At 42.2% G+C, this 18,627-nt stretch overlaps 1 protein-coding gene across 1 annotated transcript; it reads right to left on the reverse strand.

Annotated features, from left to right (window-relative positions):
- Positions 1-9,764: 9,764 nt before the first annotated feature.
- Positions 9,765-10,259, reverse strand: LOC142163396 (uncharacterized). Its single transcript, XM_075220679.1, has one exon. It carries the CDS (start codon positions 10,257-10,259, stop codon positions 9,765-9,767), a length of 495 nt encoding a protein of 164 aa, XP_075076780.1.
- Positions 10,260-18,627: the final 8,368 nt, after the last annotated feature.

Below are 18,627 nucleotides of genomic sequence, written 5' to 3' on the forward strand. Positions count from 1 at the left end.
TAAGTAATGTCTAAAATTAATTATATTCATATTAACAATTAGAATCACAATCTCAAAAGGAGTATATGATTGCATTTTTCAGTTTCTTGCTTTTATCTAAGTATTTGCTCAGTACTTCAACCACCATATCCATATGGGAAAGTCATGAAAAAGCAACGGAATGCTGCTTACGAATTAGCAACCTCACATAGAACAGTTACTCAAAATGAAGAGGAGAAAATAAGTGAATTGGAAGAAAACAAAAAAACAAAGCAACAAATCAGAGATAATATAAATTGGGAAATTACAGTGAATTTGGGGGAATTCACTATGTTGTTCAACTTTCATACAATATGTCTTTTGTATATTTTGTATTTGATTTATACATAGTAAAACAAATTTCATACAACTAATTATATATTATACAACTTATCTATAATTTTTATATATTATTTCTACTCAGTTATATACAACTACAATATCATACAACTTAAATATAATTTTAATACAATGTTGTTCAACTTTCATACAATAGTTAAATAAATAAAAGAAAAATATATAAACAACAAAATATAATTTTTCTACAATTTTACTACATTTTCGTAAATATAATGTATATCATGTCTTCTTCTTCTTCTTCTTCTTCTTCTTCTTCTTCTTCTTCTTCTTCTTCTTCTTCTTCTTCTTCTTCTTCTTCTTCTTCTTCTTCTTCTTCGAGTTTCAATCTGAATTCAGCCAAAATCAAGTCTAATCTTTACCAAAATCCCTCAAATTTGAGATATAAACTCCAAACCATATTTTCAATTATTTGCAACAACACTCAATCCAAACAAATAATGATTTTTGTAAACTCAAATTCGAATTCAAAGCATCAAAGCTTTTTAGTGGCTGTCAATGGTGGAATTGCTGCTCTCTTTTCATTTGCTTTACATTACTGAAATTAGGGATTGAGAGATCTAGAGAGAGACGTAGAGAGAATTCCCAATTCTTTGCAACTACATCCAATTCAAACAAATAATGTTTTTTGAAAACCCAAATTCGAATTCAAAGCTTCAAAGCTTTTAATGTTTGTCAATGGTGGAATCGTGGGTGGGTGCAAGATACGTGAGGGAGAGGGATGGAATGTAGAGAGAGAAACGTGGGGGATTGAAAGATATGTTAGAGTAATTTTAGGATACTAGTTATTATCATTAATTCCCTTAAAATGTACATAAATGGTAATTGGGTATATAAAATGTAGTTATAGTAAAACTTGAGTATGGAGGGTAATATAATTTCATATAGTGTATAGGAATGTAAAAATCTCAATTTGGATATGGATATTGACAATAAGATTTAATAAGATAGAGTCAATCTTAGCAAATATTAATGTCCAAAAGATATATTAACTGATTTCGTAGTGAGATAATATGTATTTTATCTAAGTAGAAATAAATGTTGATAACACTACAATATTCAATGACCCCAAAAAGGAAGGGGATAGCCTTAAATAACAATAAATAGTAATGAATGACATTTAAATAAATAAGAACATGTGAGTCACCCTAAAAGTGTGAGATCCGTGGAAATTCTTTCTGACAACGATGAATGATTGATGAGCCTTTGAATATTCACATCATTCCTGAATCGTGTGGAAATGTTAGGCAAACGTCTTAAGAAAAAGGTATATTTTGTATGTGTGCAATAAAACAAGATTCTATAGAGAAAGTCAATATGTTCTCTTACAAGTGAATATCCCCAATCACCCATAACTATGTCTCTTTCTATTTATAAAGGAACATATGTCTAAAATACCCTAATAGTACATATTCAGAGATTATTCATAGGAATATTTTCTCTGAAGTCTTATCTAAAATTAGTCGTTATTATTCCTTTTTAAGAGGAGTGCTCGTCCTCGGCCTCGACCTGTGATGACTTCTCTACCAAATCCTTCGTCTCTCGCTAGATCACTTCGACCTTGAATTCGCCTTTTACTGAAGTCATACTTAGGACACGTGGAAGATCTCGAAGGCCCTCTTAATGCTGATATGGTCTAAACATAACTAAGTTAATACAGTTAGTCCCTCCGCTTGTTGAGGTTGTCCTCGCGAGCGAGCACAATGAGCGGATAATATCGTTCATGGTTGAGCTTATCGAACAGTTAACATGGATCATAGTTGTTGTAGGTCACTGGAAATGTGGCTTTCTATGGGCCGCATATTCAATACTTTTGATTTTCCCGGGTGATTTAATGGAACCATTTGGTCCAAGAGATGGAGTGACAGCATGATGTCATGTGTCATGATGACGCTGATTCTCGATGCAATTTGCCGATTCTCGCGTGGACCTTGATTGGTTCTGTTGTTTTAATTTTTGTGCTAATCATGACCAGTTGTTTCGATTATGGTGCCCTAAACCTTATAAATAGGAGATGACTTGTTGAGTTTAAAGTTTTTTACTCTCTCTCTACTTCTCAAGCAAAAATTCTTCTCATTCTTCGTAAGATTTTACCGCCTTTCTGTTGCTTTCTCTACTTCTTCATCTTCCTTTATAACAATGTCGAAACTCTCACATGATGCTCATTTGGAGAATCACTCTGTCCCTTTGGACGTCATATTCCCTAATCAAGGGGAAGATGTTACAGTCACTGCTGAGGAGGAAACCCTCCTTACTGTGGAGGAGATTATACCTCGGTACCTCGATGCCAAACCAATTTCCTCAAGGCACCGGAAGTGGTGACTGAGATGTTTCGCTCTATAATGACGGTCGAGCGTTTAGCTGAATTTAAGGCAAAGTTCGGCCTTCCTGATCACGTGAAGTTGGTACCTGTGGGTGACAATGAAGTGGGGGTCCATTGTCCCGGATTTTGCGCCCTTTACGCTTATCCATTTATAATCAGCTATTCGTTCCCTTTCCTAATATTGATAGAAGAATTGTACCACCACTACAACGTGTGCCCCATGCAGCTTATCTCCTACGTCTTCAAAGTGGTCAGAATGTTGGTGAAGATCGCCAAATTAGCCAAGGTTGAGATCATAGTATGCCACTTGGTGCATCTTTTCGCCCCCATTTCTATCGAGGGACATTGGTGAATCTCCGCCACCGTGGGGGGAAATGCTTGGTGGTAAGGATGGATGACAAGGGTAGTAGGAACTTCTAGCTTGATTATTTCTTCGTCAGGGCCGATGTCGTAGTGTCTGTTGCCGCCAGATTCCCTGAGGCCTGGAACCTCACCCATAAGTGTCATGTTGTTTGTGTTTTTTAACATTTTTCTTGATGTGGGTTGGGCAATTGGCTCTTCTTTTTCCGTAGCTACTATACGACCACTCTAGTTGGTGGCACTTATTGCCGACTGGGTCAGATAGATCCTTCCGTATACGGTAGTGATACGTGACTGGTAGAGTTTTTTTCTAGAAATTCAGATCGGCTCTCCCTTCAATAGGTAATCTCTCCCATATCATCGATGTCATTTTTATGTGGTATGTGTCTGTTCTTTATACCGATCCTTTCCTTTCTCTCTAGGTTCGATCAGAGGGGCCGCGAGAAGGTCGAGGGCCCCTGTATCCTCCTTCCCTATTTTGGTCTTTGCGACCTCCGCTCCTCCCTTATTTTTGATTGTTGATGAGGATGACGAACACTTGCCCAGTGATGGGGATCTTCAACCTTGAAAAGGAGGTCCGTGGATGTGGGTGGCAGAGTTTCTTCGACCGTCGATGTCGCGAGAGAAAGTTTCACGTTGCGTGAGACAACGATAATTTTTATTAATGATGGTATCGAGCCGAGCCTCAAGGCCTCGAGACAAGAAGAAGTCAGTGTATGCATGCCCTTACACTCCGAGGGGGGAGAGATCGAGGAGGTGTTTATTAATGGCAACCACACACTTTTATGACAAGAGGAGGCTTCAACCTCCCGAGCGGCCATGGACATTTCTTTGCCTACTAGTGATAGGGGAAGATTGTTGTCGAGGAGGGAGATAAGTTGGGCTCCTATATCGATTTAGATTACTTGAGAATGATTGATGAGGGGCTCACCCAGATGAAGGTGAGACTGGAGGGAGGTTAGAGGACCATCACTATCCCAATCAATTGTTATTTGCTCGTGAACACCGAAGAGGTAGTCCCTGCCCTCGGTCCTCTCTGTTCCAATGTTGAGGGTAAGATCCTCAAGGAGATAACTGACATTGCTTTGTCAAAGAGCATTGTCGGCCTTGCTTTTAAGGTAAACACTATGGTTAGACCTTTTTCTAATGCCTTAGCTTATTTTAAGTTCTATCTTTTTTCCTTTTGTTTGTAGGGTTATTCTGGAAATCGATAGTGCTTAGAGGGAGAAAAGGCGCAAAGAGATTTTTGTGAAATCTCCGAAGTCAGCTTCGTGAGGATGATGATGTGCAGGCCCTGAGGGAAGACAAGAAGAAGAGGGATGAAGAGCTAATGCAGGCCATAGAGAAGTATGGAATCATCGAGGGGACGTTGAGAATCAAAGAAGATGAGCTCAAGCTCAGTACGTGTGTAGAGGCCCAATGCAATGATCTTCAAGCCTAAGTGGCCTAGCTGCGAGGCTAACTTGAAGAGTGTTAGTTCCAGGCAGAGGCTCTCAGGGGCAAGATTGCGGAGAAGCAGAAGGAGCTCGAGAAGGCAGAGTCCTCTCGGGGTGACGCTCGGAGGAAGGTGGACATCCTCAAGTTGGCAAACAAGAATCTTCGGGCTGAACGGGAAAATGATTAGTCGACAGTGAGGGCTAAAGAGGACCGACTCGAGGAGAGGATTAGGGAGCTGGACAGGGAAAACTCCAAGCTTTATGACCGAGTTTCCTCTCTAGAGGCCAAGAGGGCCCAACTACTTACGCGTCCTTCTTCTACTAATGCTTCTGATTTCCCCAACGTCCCTCGGGAGTTGAACGAAGAGTGGATACATGTTGAGGTCTGACTAGATTGTGTTTCGGGACTTGCATGCAACGGGCTCCGTTTTTGAGATGGCTCTTGAGGATGCTCGGTTTAAGGCTCGCGAAGCTCAGCTCGCTTGTGGCTACGACCCTGCTACACCTCGTCCAGATGAGGAGGATGGGGAAGAGGGCATATATCAGCTTGAGGAGGACGCTTGGTATGATTCTGTTTACCCTTAAGGCAAGTATGGAGAGGATGCTATAGGCCGAGACGGTGAGGGCACAGGCTGTCAGGGTGGTGACTCCATTGGAGGTCGAGCTGGCGAGGGCGCAGAAGGCCGTGGTGGCGATAGCTATTAGTTTTTCCTTATAACTTTCTTGTGTATTTTTTCCGATGTCTTCAAGAGCCTTTGTAAATAACTCTTTATTTATATATTAAATATTAAAGTTGTTCATTGCACCTTCTTCCATTTCTGTAATTTGTTTCTGCACTTGCATATTTTTGCTTCTATTGTTTGCTCATTTTGCTTTCTGTTCTTTTTATATTGTTGTCTTCTAGTTGGTCGTAGCCTTGTTGCCAAATGTCTATGGGTCATATCAACCCTTTATTTTAATAGGTCGAGTATGTCTCTTTGTCTAGATTTGACCGATAGATGTTGTTTGAACTTGGTTGAATTTGACCTTCAATTAAGTTGTGGCTGAGGGTCGATAGGTGTTTGTTCGAGCTGGGTCGAACTTAACCTTTTGTTAGGTTGTGGACGAGGGCCGGTAGGTGTTTGTTCGAGATAGGCCGAACTTAACCTTTCATTAAATTGTGTCCGAGGGACGATAGTTGTTGTTTGATCTTAGTCAAACTTGACCTTTCGTTAAATTGTGGCCTAGGGCCGGTAGATGTTTGTTCGAGCTGGGTCGAACTTAACCTTTTGTTAGGTTGTGTCCAACGTATGTTAGGTACTGTTTAAGCTTGGTCAAACTCAACTTTTTGTTAAGGCGGTTTCGATAAATGTAAGTTTCTATTACTTTGACGTTGTTGCTCTGATTACATAATTGGAAAAAGTTACAAAATTTGAGCATTGGTTGGTGTTCCAGTCTTAGTCCCGGTCCTTCTAGTCCCTTCATTGTTCGACTTGGAGAGTCTTGAGGAGTGGGGCAATGAATGAGAAATCAGTCCGTTCTTCACATACTTCGACTCGAAGTGTCCCTTCCATCACCTCTTTAAAACCTCCTTGAGAAAACCGTAATGGGGCAAAACTCAAGTAAGGGAAAAAGAGTATGACTTGGGGGACACTTCTCCTTTTTAGAAGTTGAAGTATTTGAGGTGGCTGATATTCCAATTTGTTTGGTAACTGTTTTTCTTCCACTGTCTCTAGTTGGAATTAACCCTTATTTACTTTGCCTACAATTTTGTACTGGTCGTCCTAGTTGGTTGCCAATTTGCCTTCTCATGGATCTCTACTTGCTTAGGTTTTGGCTTTGAGTACGTAGTCCCCAACTTTGAGTGGCCAGACCTTTGCCTTTTCGTTGTAGTAACGTTCCGCTTGCTGCTTTTGGGCGACCATACTTATGTATGTCATGTCTCTTCATTTGTCAATCTTATCGACCTCTTGCCTTCTACTCTCGTCATTGCTGGTGCCGCTTTCATGAGAGTACCTTAGGCTGGGCTCTCCGACCTTGGCTGGTATAACTACTTCTGTTCCGTAAACCAGAGAATAGTGTGTCTCTCATGTGCTCATCTTCGGGTTGGTTCTATATGCCTATAATACTTTTGGGAGTATTTTCAGCCATAGTCCTTTGGTTTCTTCAAGTTTTTTCTTCATGATGTTTAATAAGGACTTGCTGGAGGATTCTGCCTGCCCGTTGCCCGCTGGGTGATAAGAGGTTAAAAGTATCCTCTTAAAATGCCATTTCTTGAAGAATTCGACATTTTTCTTTCTCGTGAACTGGGGTCCGTTGTCATAGTTGATCTCCTTGGGTAGGCTGAATCGGCAAATGATGTTTTTCCATATGAAGGCGATTACCTCTTGTTTGCATATTTGGACGAACGCTCCTGCTTCCACACATTTAGATAAATAGTCAGTTATAACTAAAAAAAAATCATAAATTACCTCACCCTGTGGGAAGGGGGCCCACAATGCCCATTCCCTACTTGATAAACAGTCATGGAGAGGTGACTGAGTGAAGATGTTTGCCCACTTGATGAATTATTGGGGCGTAGTTCTAACATTGCTTGCATTTATTCACAAATTCTAAGGTGTCTTTTTTCATGGTGGGCCAGTAGTATCCTGCCCGTATGAGGCACCTAACGAGTTCCCGATCACCAGAATGAGCACCGTAGTGGCTTTCATGAACTTCTTCGAGAGTGTGATGGGTTTGGTTTGGACCCAGACACTTCGCCAAAGGGCCACCAAAGGTTCTCTTGTACAAGTCGTTATTAAGGAGGTTGTATCTGGTTGCTTGCATTCTTAGTTTTTTAGCTTCCTTTCTGTCATTTGGGAGTGTGCCGTCCTGCAAGTAGGTGATAATATAATTGTGCCATCCCAAGTTAAACTTACAAATCTTACCTCGATTTGGTGTAACGACAGGTTGAGGAGGTGGACTACACTTTTATCCCTGATTGTGATACTTTTGGTAGCTGCGGTCAATTTGGCGAGGTCGTCTACTTTGACATTCTGGGCTCGCAAGATCTGGTCGAGCTGTCATTTATCGAAATTGGGCAGCAACTTACAAATCTCAGCTTGATATTTTGCAGCCTTTGTTCTTTAATTTGGAAAGTCCCTGTGACTTGGTATACAACGAACTGAGAATCACAACGGCATTTCAACCACTTCGCCCCATATTTGAGTGCTAGTCTCAAACCTGTAATTATGGCCTCTTACTCGGCCTCGTTGTTAGTTATATCCGGGCATCTTATGGACAGGCAAATTACTTCACTAGTAGGGACCTTGATTACGCGTCCCAGTCCAGATCCAGAAGCATTAGATGCGTCGTCGGAATATAAGACCCAGAAGTTTTGTGTTTGAATAGAAGCTTAAGCGGCTTCCTTGCGCTGAATTCCCCGACGAAGTTGGTGAGCACTTGCAATGTAATCACTGTTCGGGGCTGATATGTGATGTCGTGCTCACTTAGCTCGATGGCCCACATGGCCAACCTCCCTAACAACTCGGGTCTATGTAAAATGCTTCTTAAAGGAAAAGTGGTAACAACCGAGATATGGTGACACTGGAAATAGGGTATAAGCTTTCGTGAAGTTACGACCAGTGCCAGGGCCAGTTTCTCGAGGTGTGGGTACCTCGTCTCGGCATCGATGAGTGTTTTACTAATGTAATAAATAGGACATTGTGTACCTTTGTTTTCTCGAACTAGGACCGCACTTACTAGTACTTTGGAGACAGTGAGGTAGGCGAGGAGGTATTCCCCAGGTTCAGACTTCGATAGTAGAGGAGGTCATGACAGATACGCCTTTAGTTCTCGCAGAGCTTGTACGTAATTGGGCTTCCACTCGAGGCCGTTATCTTTTTGAGTATGCCAAAAAATCTATGACATTTATCGGATGATTGCGAGATAAATCTCGATAGGGCGGCGATTCAACCAGTCAACCTTTGGACCTGCTTCTTAGTAGTCAGTTGTTCAAGTATCCCATCGATAGCCTTGATTTGGTCTGGGTTGACGTTAATATCTTGTTGTGACACTATGAAATCCCAAAAACGTTCTCGAGGCTATGCCAAATGTGCATTTCTCTAGGTTTAGTTTTATCTCGTACCGTCTTAGTATGTCGAAAGCTTACCTCAAGTGGTCGATATGGTCTTTTTGCCTTGCATATTTGACCAACATTCATTGATATATACCTCTATGGTCTTTCCGAGTTGGTCTTTGAACACTCTTGTGACCAATCTCTGATAGGTGGCTCATGCGTTCTTCAACCCGAACGATATGACTCTATAACAATATGTTCTTCTGTGGCTGATGAATGTGGTTTTCTCCTGGTCCTGTTCTTCCATGAGTATCTAGTTATAGCTCGAGTATGCATCCAGGAAACTCAGCACTCTTGCCCGACCATTGCATCAATAAGTTGGTCGATATGTGGCAATGAGAATGAATCTTTTGGGCATGCTTTGTTCAAGTCTGTGAAGTCTACACACATCCTCCATTTCCCATATTTATATTTGACCATCACCATGTTGGCTATCCACTTGGAGTATTTCGACTCCATGATGGAGCCATTTTTAATAGCTTTTCTACCTCATGGACAACATCATTGATGGTGGAGTTGAACTTTCGTATGACCTGCCTTACAGGGGGATAGAATGGGTCTACGTTCAATTTTTATATGGAGATCTCCTTAGGGATGCCCGACATATCTTCATGGATGAAAGCAAACAAATCTGTGTTAGTTATTAAAAATTGGCTAAATTTACCTGGTTCTCGAAGTTTGCAGCCAATATAGGACTTTTTGCTGGGATCGTTGGGGTCTAATTGAATGGGGTCAAGGTCCTCTATAGTTGAGTCCATGGATTCGACTGTTTCAGGGTCTATAATGTCGTCCCTGGTCTCTTCTTGTGTCGACCTCGACCCTGTTGATTGTTATGCTTCCTTTTCCTTATCTTTCTTTTGATGGGTTTTCGAGCCGTCCATGGCGATGCGGTAGCATTCCCAGGACGTGCACTATTCCCCTCGTATGCTGAATATTCCCCAAGGTGTTGGGAACTTGATCACTTGGTATAAGATAGGGGGGATGACTCTCATAGGATGTATCCATAGTCATCCTACTATGGCATTGTATACGATGGCCCAGTGCATGATGTGGAATGTTGTCTCCTGATTTATGCTGCCGGCGAGGATGGGGAGTGCAATTTCTCTGATATCCATTCAACTGCATTATTAAAACCTGTTAGTGTGATACAACGTGACACAATCTTATCCTCAAATCACACATGGGCGAGGAATCGAGGATGGATAATGAACGCTCCACTCCCATCATCTACCATGATATGTTTAACATCAGTATCTGAAATTCGTAAGGTAATGACAAGAGCATTGTTGTGAGGGAAAGTCAAACCATCAACATCTGACTCGTCGAGGATAATACTTACTTCGAGTCCGTCATACCGTTCGTGGGTGACTGATCTTTTGAGCTTGTAACTAGCAGTAAACTTGATGTTGTTGATGGAAGCATTGTCGTTGTCGCCAATAATCATATTTATGGTGCGGGCCAGTGAAGGCGGCTTTGGAGGGCCTTGACATTCTAGACCCCTGGCGAAAGTGATTCTTCCCTTGTCACTCATCAGCTCTTTGAGGTGCCCTTGCTGCAACATGTTCACTACCTCTTGCCTTAGATCAATGCAATCTTCTGTTTTGTGTCCATGTTCCTGGTGAAATTCACAGAGGACGTCGGATTTCCTAGTACTTGGATTGGACCTCATCTTTGGCAGCCACTTCACCTTTGTTTCGAGTTTCTTGAGGGCGTAGACTATTTTTGCAAGTGAAACACAAAAGTTGTGAGCAGATAACAAGGGGGCATACCACTTTCATTCCTATGAGTCACCGTTCTCGGCCTAGATGGGCCATCATCATAGAATAAGGAAGGAGGAACGGGTGCCCTAACATAAGGCTGATGTCATTCTTTGTTTGGCTGTGAGATAGGGTGATCCCTCTTCATATTATCTCTTTGTTCTTTCTTGGGTTTAGCTTGTACCAACATGAGCCACCGAGTTGGCCCGTTGAGGTCGTTATCATCTGTTCGGACTTCGGCACAATATGCATCATGGATTTTGTCCCAAGTGGTTGGATGGTACTTCATCAACCGGCGCAGCAGCTTTTTGGTCGCTCTTGAACCCGCTCTACTCAACCTATTCTGAAAGGCTGCGACTGTCATCCTTTCGGATATATTTGGTAAGGTCATCCTTACCATGTTGAATCGGGTGAGGAAGTCCTATAGTCCATCTCCTATGAATTGCTTGATGGGAAAGATGTCGTTTACTCTTATTTCGGCTTTCTAGGCCCCGACATGCGCTGTCACAAATTTATCGGCCATTTCTTCGAAGGTTTTTGTAGAGCTGGCTGGTAGCTATGAATACCATGTTAATGCCCTTCCAATGAGAGGTTCGCTGAATTTCTTCAGCAAAATAGAGGACACATGTTCGTTGGTACGGTCGTTGCCTTTCACGGCAGTAACGTAATGGGTCACGTGATCTTCGAGGCCAGTTGTTCTGTTGTATATCCTGATATATGATGGCATTTTAAAGGTCTTCAGTATGGAATATGGGGCCTATTCATCGATATATGGCTGCTCTACGAACTTGTCGGTGTCCTTCTTCGACAATAGCTTAGGGCCGCGCGGTATCTTGTCAACTCATTCTTGGTGTTCTTTCATTTGGTCTCTGAGCATTTTGCTCTCATTCTCCATTTCTTCCATTCTCTTCAAAACAGCAACGAGGATATCGTTACCTACACTATCAGTAATGTTGTTAGTTATACCTGACGTTGGAGGGCCTGGTTGGTTGCCCTGTTCATCTCCTTGTTGTACCATATGGGCTCTCGCGGTTTATATGGTCGTGCACGGAGCTTGTTTTTTGAGCACACTTATTAAGGTATCCGTCACCACGCTTCGAGGAGCTTTTTCATAGCAGGTGGCGTCCTTTCTCCTGTGAACGTGGAAGCCCCTTTTCCATTTGGTTTCATTATGCTACAATGGGGAGAGGCGACCTATCATGCTTGGGGGTGCCACATCATCACCCAACGTTTCATAGCTCTCGTTGATAACATTCATGAGGTTGCCGGGGATGTCACCTGTCCTTAGTTCCATTTCCTTGGTAACATGCCATGTAAATTTCTACATATGGAGAGAAGGAGAAAAACTTTGTGGTTTGTTAGATTAACAAATCACGTGAATCGTAGATCTAATGGAAACTAATAGATTAGCTAAGAAGTCCGCACATATGGCGCCAAACTGTTTGACCCAAATTTTGGATCTTGGTTTACACAATTAGATTTAATAAAATAGAGTCAATTTTAGCCAATATTAATGTCCGAAAGATATATTAACTGATTTCATAGTGAGATAATATGTATTATTATCTAAGTAGCAATAAATGTTGATAACACTAGAAATATTCAATGACCCAAAAATGAAGGGGATAGCCTTAAATAACAATAAATAGTAATGAATGACATTTAAGTAAATAAGAGCATGCGAGTCACCTGAAAAGTGTGAGATCAGTGGATATTCTTTCTGACAATGATGAATGATTGATGAGCCTTTGAATATTCAGATTGTTCTTGGATCGTGTGGAAAAGTTAGGCGAGAATCTTAAGAAAAGGTATATTTTGTATGTGTGCGATAAAGTAAGATTCTACAGAGAAAGTCAATGTGTTCTCTTATAAGTGAATATCCCCTGTCCCCCATAACTATGTCTCTTTCTATTTATAAGGGAACATATGTCTAAAAAAACCCTATTAGTACAGATTCAGAGAATATTCATAGGAATATTATCTCTGAAGTCTTATCTAAAACTATCCGTTATTATTCCTTTTAAGATGAGTAATCGTCCTCGGCCTCGACCTGTGATGACTCCTCGACCTGTGTTGAGTCTGCAACATTTTGAATATCATTTGAAGGCTAATCCCACCTTCTTCACTGCCCTATGCATTCTGATTGGCTGTTCAAGAATCTTTACAGATGCTATTTTCATGATCGACAATATGGGAGCTGATGTCAATTGGGTCCACGGCTGGATCTCCATCGGGGTTTACTGGAGGTACTCCGTTTCCTGGGGCAGCTATGTTGTCGTTCTCACCATGGAGACCAAGGCCATTGTCTGTGTGTGTGTGTGTGTGCTACTTGAGAGTTTGACATGTTGATCCTGGAATCAAAGACACTTCAAAGGACAAGCGTAAGATAGTGTGTTTTATGAAAATTGTACCATGCTATCACTATTATCCTTAGCCCCACGGTGGGCGCCAAGCTGTTTACCCTAAAAATTGGATAATAATTAAACTAATAAGTGGTTTTAACGATATGTGATTTCACTTGGCACAAAATGATAAATATGAGAATTAATATTAGAAATTAACAGTAAAATAGAGCAAGCCAATGCGATGAACAACTATGGCCCTCGATCTAGATCGCCCTCGAACCCACTAAATAAGCTTAGTGGAAAATATGAACTGAATAGTAGGACTTACGAGAGAAGAAATGTAATATATTGCTTGGCTATGCGTGAATGTAAGATGATTACAAAATGATTAGGACCCTCTTTATATAGTAGAGGAATCTTATTTATGGTATAATTCTAATTACAGAAGCAAATCCCATGGTAGGCTAAATAACCCGTCCTGACTTGATACGTGCCGAGATTTCCGCCACGATCATTGTCTGATCATAGATATCTCGGCCTTCTATTATTCGACTTAGCAGGCTTCTTTCGATCTTGCTCGAACTCTTTCTTGCTTCGGTCTCAACCACGACTGGTCTCAATCTTGATTGGCCATTGATCCACGAGTTTATTAATCCATCTCCATACTATGGTCCGATATAACCAAAGGCCGAGCCTTGATCTGCCATCCCGATTTCGGTTAGTCATACAAAATTAGGAAAGCCCAATTTTGTATACAGATAGTCCTCTCATTTTTTGAGTGCAATGACAAGAAACGAATTGAGTCTTCGAACTTCCCCTAGGTTAATCATGACATAAGCATTGTGATGTAAGTGTCAAGGGTGACCGAAATGTCCCATCAGTTCAGATGCCGAGGCATTTAATGCCTGTCAGTTGTTGTCAGCCACTATCGATTCTGAACCGTCGTCTTCAACCTATAATGTATCTTCCTTCTCTTGCCCAAAGTTTACTTTCAATCTTCATATTCTTTTGCCTTCTACAGAACCTCTTACATTCAAGCTTCTGAGTTTCCTAGTTTGTTTTCCTTAAAACACCAAATATCCCAATCTCTGTTCTCCCTTGTTCACAAAAACAAAATGGCCAAAACATCTAAAACTGTTTCGTAGAAAGAAAAAGCTTTCTCGTCTCTGCCGGCCGGCAAGCAACCAACAGCAGAGCCACGCCTTGAAGAATTCATTCTGGAGGGTGCGTCCTTGACTCTAACTTCAAGGTTGAAAAGACCCCCTCGGTTGCAGGTTGATGCGAGCCAATGCCGAGGTACATATGCACGATCACAGGTGAGCTTCTCAACCAAGTCAAATAGGACTGCAACTGTGTCGGCAAGCATGTTGTGGTTCCCTCGCCCGAGGAGTCAATAACTACCCATGTGGAAGGGTTTCTAAGTGTTTACACTTACACTTTCATATTGGGTCCCTTGGATCCGGTCATTTTGGACTTCTGCAAGAAGTACGAAGTGACCCTCGGCCAAATTCACCCCTCCTTCTAAAGGATAGTGATATTGCTTCACTTCTTTGTGAGCCAAGTCGATGGGCTTCCCTTCACCCTCAACCATCTCATACGCTTATATAGCCCTCGACTTTATCGAGGAGGGCTAATAAAGCTTCAACGTCGGGCCTCTAAGGTAGCTTTGTCGAGCATAGATGAGGACAAGGACCGGGGCTGGATGGGCCGATTTGTCCGAGTGAAGACCTCGGACCCGATCTCGGCCGAAAGTATGCCATTTTTGGAGAAAAGGAATATGAAACATAAGTATATCTCTATCCTTAACTTCTGCTTATTATCTTTATTTTTTATCTTGTCTTATCAATGTCTTACTTGGTGCAGCCATTGCTTGGATGCCGGGTCCGATCCCCCAGCTCGAGAACTGGGTCAAGAGCCTAGTGTCAAAATCGACATACACTGAGTGTGCATGGCATGATTTGGCGAAAGGTCGATGGGAGGGACGAAACCATGGTAAGTTTTTGTATGACTCGACAATTTTGATCACCGTCCAAATTTTTTTGCGAACTCACTTTGTTCTTTTTTTGCAGGTCTTAGAAGGACGTGCCGATGAGGCCCCCATGTGGCGATGAAGAAAACCTTCCCCAACCGTCTGCTCCAAAATAGAAGAAATAGCGAAAACGGAGAGGGGCTCCGATCTCCACGAAGTTGGATGAGCAAAAGCCCAAAAAGAGGCAAACCCGCAAGGGAAATGTCATCCCTTTAACACTGGACTCAGTCCTCAGGTTATGAGATGAGCCCAAAGAGGGTAAAGAAGAAGAGAATGAAGATGATTCCAGGCTGGTGTCCCGTGCACGAGCTAGCACCAGGGCTCGAAAGCTTCGGAACCAGTGGAAGTTGATACTGCTCAACCTAGGCTTGATGAGGTCGAGGAGGAGACTTCGGTCCAAGTCCCCGAGCCAAAAGGAACCGAAGCTGTTTCACCTCGGGGCAAAGAGGCCGTTGAAGAGGCGACGGATGCCGGCGCAGAAACCGAGCCTGAGACCCCCCAAGACAGAGGCAGTGCCTCAAAGGACCCACTTGGGGTAATAAAGATCGGGGACTCCTCTTTATTTCCTTCAGTCTCCAATTCAATGATATGCGATGCTCAGTCCGCGGAGACTTGTCATGGAGAAAGAGCTCATGGAGAGGAGGATCTCTTCCATGATTTATTTGTTGGGGTAGAATATTTCACTGGTCTGAGTAACTTGGAGGTTCCGAAGAAAATCTCGAGTGAGGTTCCGAGTTCTCACTGCCCCGTAGGGGTGGCCATCTACCTCCAGCAATTAGTTATAGAGGAGGACCGAGCCTAGATGGACGAGGTGGGAGCACTTTGTCTTTTCAACGAATCCCAACAGGCTCTAAACTGGGTAATCCCTGATTGTTCTATACATTTTCATACTTAGGTTTTTCTTCCTTTGTATAACTTCTCCCTTCTATGTTTGCATGCATGCTTCGCTACTTCATCACGAAGCTTTCCTCTGAATCCGAGGGGAACTGAGCCATTATGAGGCTGAGATTCGGTGCTGGCTGAGGAGAAAGATGCCTTCTATCTTCTCAGTGAGCAAAGAGAAGGGGAAGCTAAAGGACTCCGTGCTGAGCTAGAAATGGCTCAAAAAGAGTGCACCGAGCTGATGGAGCAGGTAACAAGAATTTTTGAAGTTAGTAATGGCGATTCAGGCATCGTAGCTAATGGTTCGAACCCGCAGGTCCAACAAAACTTGACTATGGTGCAACAGATGCAATAAAAGCTTCAAGAAGAAACAGATGCACTAAAAGTTGAGGCTGAATGATGGAAGGAGAAGATGGACCGCTTGGCCTCGGAGAAGGAAGCTGCCCGAGCTCAACTGGCCTCGGCTAAGAACCAACTTCGAAGCTTGAAAGAGAATGACTCGGCGCAAGCCAAGAAAATTGAGGAGTTCCAGTCTCAGTTGGGTTTAGCAACTTCCGATCGAGAGAAGCTGGCCATAGAACTAGCAGCGACAAAATTGGAGATTAAAATGGCCAAGGCCAATAATGATGCTATGGTGGTCGTCTATCGGACCGACGCTGAAGCTGCTCAGGCTCGGGAAAAGGAAGTTACCAAAGCTGCTCAAAGCGAACTGGGTTGCCGAGCATGCTAAATGCGAGTCTCGAAGAGAGACTCTCGAGGAGATCCATGCTCGTGGCTTTAATCTTGCAGTTAAGATCGAGAGTGCCAAAGAGCTTGAAGTTGAAGCCAAAGTGTTAGCCTTTCCTGATGATGACGATTATGGGAGCATGAGCAGGTCCGAAAGTGGGGAAGACCCCGAAAGTGAGGATGCTGCTCCTGAAGAAGACTAAGCCATTAGGATTTGTATTTGTGTTTCTTTTTTGGGCATTTTGGATTTTGTAGAAAATTCTGATTGGGCCATGTTTCCTTTGTAAATAATTTTTGGTATATATAAAAAATTTCCTTCCTTTCCATGGCTTATGAACCTGTTGCCCTTTTTTGGTTATTTCATGTAAGGGACAAAATGCCTTAGCATAAGACCATGAAGTTGTGTTAGAGGGTCCAAGGTTTGGGAAAGGTAAGAGTCGATATTAAGTTTTGTCTTTGATCTCTTCTAATCGATGGAGCCCGAATGCTAACTTGAATTTTGAGTTTATGTAACCCTTAAGCTTAACGATTGAGTAAGGACATGCTCAATCTCAGAATTAGGTAGCCCTTGGGATTTCTAGTCGAGTGAGTAGGATTTCTCGAACTCGAAGGGAAAGTAGCTCTTAGGCCTTTGTAAATTTTTTGTATTCAGCCGATTTGTCTCTGTAAAACGATCATTTAATAATATATATATAAGGCTTTTCTACCATTTTCGGCTTTTAAAGTTTTTCCTTTGTTTATCATTCATGTTCACAAAGGTTTTAATTCCTTGGCACGAAGTAAGGAACCGTTCGAGTGTTTGAACAATTTTGCACTCATTAGAGTTTTCGAGGCTTGATATTATCGAGCCTTGTATGATTTTTCCAGGGTTGTAACCTTTTAAACTAGTTTATGAAAGAATTTGAAGGCTTGCTTTTTTATGGAATTCGAACGTCTCCGATTCGCGTTAATTTGGCTGTAGCCTCTTTAGTTCAGGATCTGCCCCTTGGTCTTATTTTTCCTGTTTTACTTCAAGCTTGCCCGAAGTGTCAGTCCCCGAGTGGGGTGGCCGTGGCCTATAAAAATCGAGAGTTTCCTAAATGTTCTTATGATTTTGAAGCTTTGATAATTTGATCTCGTTTATTTTTCGGATGGCAGTCCCCGAGCGTAGGGATAATTATCCGAACTTCGATTATGATCGGCCCTTAAGCCATAATAGATCGAGAGTATAAATTTGTAAAGTAGAAATCCTTTTCTAAGGCATGAGATATTCGTAAGAAAAAAAATACTTCTCTTTATAATTGATTATACATGCGTACATGTGTTGTGCCAGGTTTCGAGCAAACTATGCGGGCACAGGTCGTTTGACCGTTTGGCCCTTACAAATTTTCCTATCGAGACCTTCATGCCATGAAGTAATTTCCTCGCAACAAAGTTGACACTCGAGGGTAATGACCCCCAGTATTCGAGATTAATTGTGAAGAATTCTCGGATACTGTTGACTCATTCTAAGTTAGCACGATCAATGGTTGCCTCGTTAAAAACCTCGCCGAAAAACCCTTTTGGGACAAAATCGGTCTAAGGGTAAAAGAGTGCAACGCGTGCTTTCAGACCTAAAGTCTTCGTGTCGAGGAGTCCAATGTTGTTTTTGGTGTGATATATTCCAATTGCTCAGTAATTGTTCGCCGTTCATTGTACGGAGCTTGTATTACCCTATTTTAATGATTTCGAGAACCTGGTACGGTCCTTACCAGTTTGGACCCAGCTTTCCTTCATTTGGATTTTGGGTGTTAAGGGTGACCTTTCTTAGCACCAAGTCCCCGATGTTAAAATGTCGAAGATTGGCTCTTCGATTGTAGTACCTTTTAATCCGCTGTTTTTGAGCGGCCAATCGGATGAGGGCAACTTTGTGTCTTTCATCCAACAATTCTAGGCTCGTATTCATGGCCTCGTTATTTGACCTTTTTGTTGCATATCGAAATCTAATGCTGGGTTCTTTGACTTCGACCGGGATTAGAGCTTCGACGCCATAAACTAATGAGAACGGTGTTGCTCCGGTATTGGATTTCTATGTTGTGCGATACGCCCATAGAACCTCGGGCAATATCTCTCTCCACTTCCCTTTGGCATTGGTAAATCTCTTCTTAAGGTTCTGAATGATGGTTTTATCAGTCGATTTGGCCTGTCCGTGTTCGCTGGAATGGTAAGGCATCGATAGGATTCTCTTGATCTTATGATCCTTGAGAAATTTAGTCACTTTGATGCCGATGAATTGCTTTACATTATCACATACGATCTCGGAGGGCATCCCGAATCGAC

This window comes from Nicotiana tabacum, chromosome 8 (genome assembly GCF_000715075.1).
Source record: "Nicotiana tabacum cultivar K326 chromosome 8, ASM71507v2, whole genome shotgun sequence".
Taxonomy (NCBI): Eukaryota; Viridiplantae; Streptophyta; class Magnoliopsida; order Solanales; family Solanaceae; genus Nicotiana; species Nicotiana tabacum.